At 50.8% G+C, this 9,753-nt stretch overlaps 1 protein-coding gene across 3 annotated transcripts in view; it reads left to right on the plus strand.

Moving 5' to 3' along the window:
• Window positions 1-6,373, plus strand: part of VWC2L (von Willebrand factor C domain containing 2 like) — a 47,916-nt gene extending 41,543 nt beyond the window's left edge. For 2 of the 3 annotated variants that reach the window (XM_010407855.4, XM_010407854.4), the window contains one exon: window positions 4,309-6,373. In XM_010407855.4, coding sequence (XP_010406157.1) covers window positions 4,309-4,457 — 149 coding nt within the window. In that variant the 3' untranslated portion in view covers window positions 4,458-6,373. The remainder of the gene's footprint in view (window positions 1-4,308) is intronic. The other variant, XM_019291014.3, reaches the window with a different exon arrangement.
• The last annotated feature ends 3,380 nt before the right edge of the window (window positions 6,374-9,753 follow it).

Here is a 9,753-nt window from a genome sequence, read left to right on the forward strand (position 1 = left end):
CATGTCATCAAATGTTTCTGAGCAGCATCTTCCTTAGAATAACAATTTAAAAACCCCACACTGCTGTTCTGTGTCATTCTTTGGGGGCTTGTTTTGCCATTGATTTGGCTGGTCTCATCCAGTTCCTCCAAGCAGCTGCAGTGGGAAAAGCTCAGGCCAGTCCTCAGTAGCACTGGGGTGGGGCCCTGAGCTCTTGAAATGTTGGGAGGGAAAAAGAATGTTAGAGAATTTAAAAGAGTCTGTTTAGCTCTGCTGCAGAGAAAAAAAAATAGGACTTGGGTTTCTTGCTGTGGGCTCTGGTTGTGACTTTAGGGGCTGCAGCCCCTCCAAGGCACATGGCACAGCCATGCAGATCCCCTGGTGATGGAGGTTATCTCCACCAGGAGCTGCCAGCTCTATAAATCCCAAAGTTTCTGGAAAACTCCCTGGTGACTGGTGCCATGGCACAGAAAATGCCACTTGGCTGGAGCATATTTTCACCTCAATTCCAGCAGTGCAGGGTCCCTCTCTGAGTGCCTCTCTCGTGCCTCTGCCACGGGTGCGATGCTCGCTGCATCCCAGTTTGGACAAACAGGATCCACTTTTCCAGTGTGAAGGCGGGAGAAGTTTAAATGAGGAAAAAAAAGGGGTGGGGGGAGAGGCTGGTTGATAGTGATTGTGCTGGAAAACTGGATTTCAAGCAATGGGAATTTAAGTAGAATTATCACAAATGCAGTGTGGAAATTCTGCCTTCTGTTAGAAATCCATGTTTCTATAGGGATGGGGATAGCAGTGAGAGAGAGAGGATGCAGTAAAGCTCCATCCAGCTCACTGTGGTGAGCAAGAGAAACATTTCACTCAGGCAGTGCAGAGAGGGCTATTTTGAGAGAGTGCTGGGAAAGAAAAGGTCCAGAGCAGTGACAGTGTTGGCCCAAATTAAAAGTACTGAAGTCTGACAGGAGAGAGGCAGAACATCCCACAGGAGGGCAGATGTCGGTAGAGCCTCAAGCCATGTTTTCCTCCATTTTGCTAAAAGCCAAGAACAAAGAAAACAAACCCAATTGCTGTGATTTTTCCCTCAGTTCAGCCTCTGACTACAGCTCCTTCCTTGGGTGTGCCCAGGTGATCCTGGCCAGCCCAGGGATGCTCGGTGCTGCTCCAGTGAGGGCTGGTTTGGCAGTCCCTGGGATTTATCCCAAATAGCTGTCATTTTCCCCCTTTCCCTTGCCCAGCCCCTTTGGGGTGGTGGCAGTACCCCAAGGATTTTCTGTTAGACACAGAGGTGCTTGCCAGGTCCTTCCAGGCTCAACAGGAATCAGGGGTGCAGATCATTAGTGTTTAATTACAGAGGGGCAGATCATTAGTGTTTAATTACAGATTTGCGGAGTTGGCCCATGTCCTTGGCCGGGGCAGGGACGTTGCTGTGCTGCTGTCCCCAGAATAAGGGATCCCCTCTCCAACAGGGACCTCAGAGGCACAGGTGATGCTTTCAGCACATGCCCCTCATCTGTCTCCTCTTTTCATCACAGTGTCTGCTTTCTGTTCCTCCCTTTCCTGGGACAGGGACATTAATGGAGGGTATTTACTGATTTTTTTTTTTTTCCATATGACCCCCTGGGGAAGCTCAGGAGGGGGGAGAAGAGACCTGGGGTTGCTGGGAGGAGGAAGGGCAGCCAAGGAATGGACAGATAAGCAGGAAGAAGGAAAAAGAAGCTTTTGCCCAGTTGGCAGCACCCTATCAGCCAGTCCCAACGCCACCACCCGTGGTTGATCGTGATCCCTGCACCACTGGGGTGCCAAAATCCCATGAGGGAGGTGTTGGGTCCCCAAACCCTGTCTGGAAGGCAAAGGTGACTCACCTGTGAATGAGCAAATCTGCTGGCTCCGCTCACTGCCAGCCTCCCACCTGTTCTCAGCCCCCAGAATGGGCTGGCAGTGCTGTAAATCTGGAGAAAGCTGTGTCTGGAGACATGTGTGGGTGTTGAAGCAGCACTGGCCTCTCAAATGAGGTGCTTAACGGGCAGGACAACAAAAGGGAAGATTATCATCCCTTTTCCTTGCCACCCTCATCTCCAGAGGAAGCTTCTTGTTTATATTACATTGAAAAGGGTTTTGTTTGCTCTGGGAGCACAGAGCAGGCTGTTGTGTGGAGGCTGCCCACCCTGGGCATCCCTGACATCAGCAGGCAGTCAGAGCATCCCATTAACGTGCCATCCCAGGTATTTATTTCAACTTCCAATACAGCTAGCTGCAGTTACGGGAATTTCCATGGCATTTGAACCCTGGGCATTTAACAGCAGCAGATGACCTGACAGCAACGCCCATGCTGGCTCATAACACACCCCCACCCTCCGGGCTCCAGGAAACAGAGAATTAAACCAGCGGTGAAGAGCACAGGCAGCACAGGGACTCAAAGACTCTGGAAAAGTGTGACAACTTCAGTGGGTTGCCAGAGACATACCACAGTTGGGATGACGGCCTTTCCAACCAGGAAGGTGTATTCCAGACAGACGTCAACTTGGGAAGTCTTCAGCCCATGACCAAAACAGGCTCATGCCTGCAAGGAAAACCACAGACACCACGTGTGCTTATGTGGGGTTTGGCTGTTCATACTCTTGGCTGGTAGCTCCTGGCTTTAAAGTTCTTTGCAGTTTGGAATGGCTGAGGTTGGAGGGGCTCTTTGGAGCTTGTCCAGCTCGAAGCCCAGCCTCAAAACATCCCCACTCCCAAGGCTCCTCCACTGCCAGCAGCCCTGTGTCACCTGTGCTCTGGCTCAACAAGTGCAGTTGAATCTCCTTGTCTGCAGTAAAAGCCTGCTTCTTCCTGGTATCCTGGAATTCACGTGCTGGCTAGGCCAAGGAGGAGGCAGCATGGAGCGGCACAGATCTTCCCAGTGCTGCAGCCTGCCTTCCCAGGTGCTGCCCTGGGGTACACCCTGTCACCCCAAATTCTGTACAGGAGCCGTCCAAGGCATCTTTCTCAGGCCCTTCTGTTGTGGCCTCATGAAGATGGATGTGGAATGTTGCTGTGGAGCCACGTTTGAAGTGGCCCTTAATGAAGGTGGGAGGGTGTTGAAACACAAGTCACACTCAGGCACCTGAATTGTCTGGGTAAGCCCAGCCCTGCCAAACTTGTGGCCTGTTCAACAGAGGGTCCTGAGGAGCATCTTACTGAAGCCAGGGCACTCATAAATAGCTCTCTGAGACTATAAAACATGGCAGCCTGGCACTGGGCTGGCTACAGCTCAGCCTTTTCCAGCCTCATAGAGACTTAAGGAACAACTTGCCCATAATTCCATGTCTGTACACGCTCTCGCCTTTGGAATGCACCTCATGCACTGGAGGCATAGATTAAAACCAGCGGCCAGCATTTCGGAGCAGCACTCGAGCCATTAAACACTTCTCAAATGTCTTTATGCTTCCCCAATGCCACCAATGCAAGTGCCTTGAAATTTTTGTGTGTGCCGCTGGCTCTGACATTAATTCCTGGCACTAAGCGGTGAAGGAGTAGGAGGGAAAGAGGAGAGAGCTTGCAGAGGGACAGATGGGCAGTGGATATTTGTGGGGCTTTTATGAGGAGGAGGAAAGGGCTTTAAGATCCCTTCCAACCCAACCATTCTGTGCCTGGGAAATAAGATCCTTGCTGACTTGCTGCTCAGCTTTGATATTGTGTAATAAAGCCAAAAAAAAAAAGGACCCAAAGCAATAATAAGCAGATTAAAGGAATTATCTTTGAGGAAAAAAACCCCAGCTTTTATCAGAAAGCTTATTTGAGAGGTGATGCAATAAATCATTTATGGTTAATAGCTCCAAGCTGGTGGAGGTCCTTGGGGTTACGTGGTGTTGGAGCATGGCTGCCAATGGCCCTAGGGGATGAACTGGCTCCGGCCCCTGCAGCTCCCTGCAGGCTCACCAGGCTGGAGCAGTGAAGGCTGGGCTGTGTCCTCATGCTTGTCCTCATGGTCTTATCCATCTTGCAGCCAAAATTTAAGGAGAAAGAGGTACTAAATTAGTGATCAACCTAGTAGAAAAAGCTGAGTGCAAATGCCATTTGTTCTAGGGGCTGGGTGCAGAAAGAGAGAGGAAAGTTTCAAGGCCTTTTTTTTCCCTTTAGTGCCTGAGGGCAACCAAAATATGAGAGAAGGGATTGCTGTGGGTCCAAGGCTCAGCACTGAGCAAGGCAGGAGCATCGCTGCAGATTTCGGCAGCAGTGGTGGCGTGGCCAGAGCGCAGCAAGGGGCTGGCCTACCTGTCCCAGGCTTAGAGCAGAGCTGCTGCCCCCAGTCCAAACACAGAGTACTTATCCTGTCACCCCCGTGTGTTTCCACAGGTCCCAACTGCTTTGCGGGCACCACGATAATTCCCGCGGGCATCGAGGTGAAGGTGGACGACTGCAACATCTGCCACTGCCACAACGGGGACTGGTGGAAGCCGGCGCAGTGCTCCAAGCGCGAGTGCCAGGGCAAGCAGGCTCTGTAGCAGCACCCCCGGCCAACAACCCGCTCGTGGTGATGGTGACAAAGGAACGGCTTCAGTGCTGCCCACGCGTCCAACCTCCCGCCAGCTGCAGCAGGGTCACCAGCAAGCCCTGCGAGGGTGCCACACGAGCAGAGATCGGTACCTGCGGGGAAGGGTCTCCCTGTGCCCCCTGCAGCTCCTCTCCCGCTTTAGTTACTCTGTACCGGGTGTGCAGGTGCCTGCTGTGCTGTCGTAATCACCAGGGCTTGGTGGGGACGCGCTGCTCGGACTGGGGGAGGACAGCGGGAAAACGGCCCGCGCACGTTCTTGGCCTGGCGATGCCTCCGAGGCACCGATCGATTCACTGCTCTCACTTTCTACAGTGTGGATCATGGGGTTTTTCACATTTATTTATTTGAGGGTTTTTTGCTATTGTGATTTTTTTTTTTTTAAGCCTCTTCCTAAGCTGGGATCATCGGGACAATACAGCTATGAGTGGAGCAATAGATGGAGCATTTTTATTGTGTCTGTAAGCGCAGGTGGCACTAAGGACAGGAGGGAGGTAGAAATTGAAAGGGATGGGGGGCTAAAAAAAAACCCAACTGGAATGTAACCTGCAGCAGGACTGAGGTAGATGCACAGGTATAGACTGGACAGCCAAGACACAAAGCTGTATCTGTGTTACACTTTCTCCACTGAGTGGGGACAATAAAGTTGAAGACACCTACACAGTGACCGTGACCTTGATGGGAGCAGAGCCCACGGCAGGTGCATGGGCAGGCTGGGGCAGCCAACCAAAAGGTGCTCCATGAAAGCAACATCTGACCTGGCTTGTCTGTGTGTGATTCCTGGCTGGGGCAGCAGTGGTGGAGCAGAGGGAAGAGGGCCCCACCTGTTCTGTTTCTTGGGCTGAGCATGTGTGCTCACCTGCCTTGTCCCATCCCGAGGCTGCTCTCGCTGGAGCCAAGGGCAGTGTTCCATTGCCTTCAGCAACAGCAGGTCACGGTTAAAATACGGGATCACCCCACTCTGGAGGTTTCCAGGAATGTCCCACATCTGTGGCAGCACTAAACTGGCTCAGCTGGCAGGTAAGACCCTTTGCTACAGCGGGAGGGAGCTGCCCTGGCTCTCCCTGGGAGCATCCACAGTGCTGGGGATAAAGCAAACCACGGTGCAGCAGGGCTGGGCTGCACCCAGCAGAAAGCAGCTGCTCTCTGTGCCTGCCTGTCAGAGCAGAGGTCCCCATGGATCCCAGCAGCCAAGGGTCCCCATTTGGCTTTCCAGCACTGGCACCTCCTGCTTTCTCAGGCTGCAGTTTCCAAGCGATACTGTGAAAGAAAAGCCACCAATGTCATCTCCCTGCCCTGCCTGCGCAGGCAAGGGCAGGGGCCTTTCCCATCACTGTCCACACTTGGTTCCCTGCTTTTTGGTCAAGGCCATGAGGGTGGTGGTGCTTCTTTTGTTCAGAGTTCAGACTCCAGTTCAGCACCTGCTCTCGACAGCAACAGCAGCAGATCCTCCCCACAGCATCCTCACCGAAGCAGATCAGCACATCAGGCTCAGTTTATACACACTGTTGCCTTTATACTTTTATTTCTTCCCCGTTTTGGTGTTTTCCTGGAGAGCAGGGGTGGGAGGAGCACTTAGCACAGCAACTGCTGTCCTGTGGCTGAGCATTGGCTCCCTGCAGGCCGAGCTGGTACCATTAGAGACGTCATCGCCACATTTCTTCGTAAGCTGTTGCCTGTCAATGACTATCCAGTTTCAAAACTTTCAAACAATAGTGTGCCTGAAACTAGTGAGAAAAAAAGAAAATCTGTAAAAATGGGAGGGAGGGGTCCTAGAAACAATATTTGATGTGTAAAAGACTATATTATTAAAAAATTATTTTGTTAAATATAAAGTGTGTGAACCAGCAAAAAAAACCCCCAAAATTATATATTTGTGGTGTATTTTACTCTGCTGATCATCAGCCCCTCAAGCTCCCAGTTCCCCATCTCCTCCCTTGCTCCAGTCCCTGTCTCTTCACAGCATTGGTGAGTGCAGCTGGGGTGGGAAGAGCAGGCTTGGAGCCTGGAAGTGGCCATGAGAATCCCATGGATGGGATGGGTTGCTCATGGAGTGTCTCAGCAGTAACTCAGTACACCAGCTTTGCTGTGCCAAACCAGGATTCCCGTTTGGGGAGCTGCCATGGACTCTCACTTTAACCTCCATCTGCTTTTGCCTTTTACTGGTGCCATTTTATATTTGATGCCATTTCCTGAACATGGAAATTTGCTTTCAGTTCACAAACCCCATTTGGTACCTCCAGATGCATCATTATTTACACTGATTAGTAGTTACTCTAATTAATTACAGCTTAATTACTGTAGTTAATGTTTGTACAGTGCTTGGAACAAGTACAGCACTATACGTGCCACATATTATTATTTTCTTCATTATTAATTAAGCACCATCTCCATTCCATGCTGTGCTACTTCATTATTTCCCAAGGAGTCACAGTAGCGCCCTTATTCCCACCCAGGAGTACTTTTCTCCCAGCTGCCACTGGGATGCTGTGATGCTGGATTGGCATGGGAAGAGCAGTGGGATTGCTGAGGAACATGGGAATGCTCGGGGTTTTGCCCTTCACTCTTTCAGGGCACTGTGTCTAAAACCAAATGGGGAAAAGGCTGATGGAGGGGGACCCCTTGACCCCGCACAGGGAGCTGGAGCAAGCTCTGGGTCACATGAGGGAAAGCCCTGCAGATCCCATCACGGATGTGTCTGCAAGGTGTCCATGGCTCAGACTGTAGAAGGGGTCTGATTCCCCCAAATCCAGCAGTGTGAGACACAGTCCCACTGAGGGATCCCACAGCTCTCCCCAGGCACCAAGGCATCAGTCTGGGACCACAGGGAGAAGCGAAGGGCACAGATCATTTTCTAAGAAAACTTGCACTGCTGATGTGGAAGAGTTGCCAGTCGTAGGTGGGCAGTGTTTCCACAGCACTGGGGTGCCAGTAGCCCCAAAAATCATTGCCACCAGCTCCACTTCCCACCAGCCTCTGTCAGGCCAGGGTGGATCCAGAACTGAAATCCCATCAGGCGCTCTCCAAATACCCTACAGAATTTCATCCTCATCCCAATCTTCCTTTTTTTTTTTTTTTTTTTTAAATGTTGTAGTTCATTTCTGCTTTTAATTAATCACAGCTCTGGGCCAGCCAGACCCATTAACTACTCTTCTCATTTAGACCTCTCAGAGATGCAGTTGCAGATGCAATTTAATTTGTTGACCCGTGATCGATAGCAATTAATACCATCTCTTTAATCTTGTTGAAAGGCTCATCTTGGGCTTCCAGAGGCTGCTAGCTAAAGGGAAAGGTGCCTGATACATATGTTATCAGATGGGGGAGCACAACCTCCTCCGTGGGCACCATCCTCCCCGTGCCCCCAGGCTAGCACTCCTGAAAACACAACAGGTATTTGTGGGAGATGGAGAAGGTGGATAAAGGTGAGGGAAGATGCTGAGGGGTAGAGAAGAGCAGGGGGCTTGGTAGGGCAGAAAGTAGGGGAAGGTAGAGTTATGGGTTGGAAAAATGAGGGGAGATAGAAATGGGACAGCCTAGGAAATGTGGCTAGAAAATCAAAAGGAGCCAAAAGGACTCGAACTGGAGCAAAAGAGCAGGTCAGAGAGGGGACAGCTCAGAGGCAACACCTTCAGCAGGAGCAACAGTGAATTTTGCAGAAGAAACAGACCCAGAGTCCGAAAAAGCCCTTCCTCTTGGGGTTCGTACACCCACGCCTCCCTGATGTGATGCCATCTTTTGCCCCCCAAATGCAGCAGCTGTGTACAGCTCCCTCCTCCTCCTAGCAGTGGGGAAGCCCATCCCAGGAGCATCACCTTTCCCTGTCCTCATTAATATGCCATTAGTCAAGATTGTTTTATAATTACAGAATTATTTCCTGCACACCCCAGGGGGACTGACTCAGCTCCGGAGCACAGCAGGGCAATGTCTTTCTCCCCCAGGAAGCTGCAAAGCACACTCCAAACCAGGCTAAGACTGGGAAAATCCTGAATTTTGGGTACTCTCCATCCTACCAGTGCTCCTGAGGCAGCAGCAGATAATGGCTTCAGTGGCAATAGTGAGCTGAGTGCCCTGGTGACCACCTCTTTGATGCCAAATCCACTGCAGCAACCCCTATCCAGCCACAGCTCTGCTAGAGGTGAAAGCAAAGAGCAAATCCCGGGATTCCAGCACAGCAAGAGCAATAAAGTGTTTCTCTTTGGTGGTTGTTAAAGGGGAAAGAGGGCCCATGTGGATATATGGCAAATGAATGCCCTTTACATAGCAAATGGACATGGGTTTGCAATAGCAAGTCAATAGAGAAAATGAAAAATTTATCAAGAATCCACCTTCCTCGCGGTGTGGAAGCTTAGCTTTTAAAACACAGGGGATGGAAGGCATGGAAGGGAAGTGCCTGTATTTATATATTTAGGATGTTAGAATGGTTTGGGTTGGAACCTTTAAATGACCATCTAATATACCATATGGATTTATTTGTATTTGCAGATAGAGTTCCTTTTTTTTTAAGAGAAAGAATCTTTATACCATTACTAACTCCATTACCTAAAGGAACTCTGCTCTCAGAAGATGCCAGTTCATGCCCCCACTCAGCCCCACACAGACAAAGGGATAATTATGCTCTAGGAAATCAGAAGGAAAGAGAAAATCCAACCAGAAAGCTAAGCCAGGCTCCTTTGGGATGGCACAGAAGGAAATAGTGTCCCTGCCAGAACTGACTGGTCTCACCCCTGGGGACAGGACAGGTGATGGTTGCACCCATCTGCAGAGGTGACCTCATCTTTTGGGCAGGCAGCTGGGTCTTACCCATGGCTGCTCAAGAGACAGACGAAGCCTCTCCTTTCTCAGGAGTTCCTGTCCTCTGGCTGTGCTGGCTCCCCTGGAGCCACTATTTCATAGAATCAGGGAATGGCGTGGGTTGGAAGGACCTTAGAAATTATCCCATCCCACCCCCTTCCATGGGCAGGGACACCTTCCACCAGACCAGGTTGCTCCAAGCCCCAGTGTCCAACCTGGCCTTGGGCACTTTCAGGGATCCAAGGGCAGCCACAGCTTCTCTGGGCACCCTGTGCCAGGGCCTGCCCACCCTCCCAGGGAAGAGATGTCTGCATTTAATTAATTAATTAGTTAGTTATCTGCATCCCTGGGAGCTGGGAGCTGATATTCTCTTGGCACTGGGCTTCCCACAAAAGAAGGCAAGAGCATGGGTATGGTAGCACCAAGTGACACCCTCTGACAGTTTCAGGGCATCCTTC

This window comes from Corvus cornix, chromosome 7, assembly GCF_000738735.6.
Source record: "Corvus cornix cornix isolate S_Up_H32 chromosome 7, ASM73873v5, whole genome shotgun sequence".
Classification (NCBI taxonomy): Eukaryota; Metazoa; Chordata; class Aves; order Passeriformes; family Corvidae; genus Corvus; species Corvus cornix.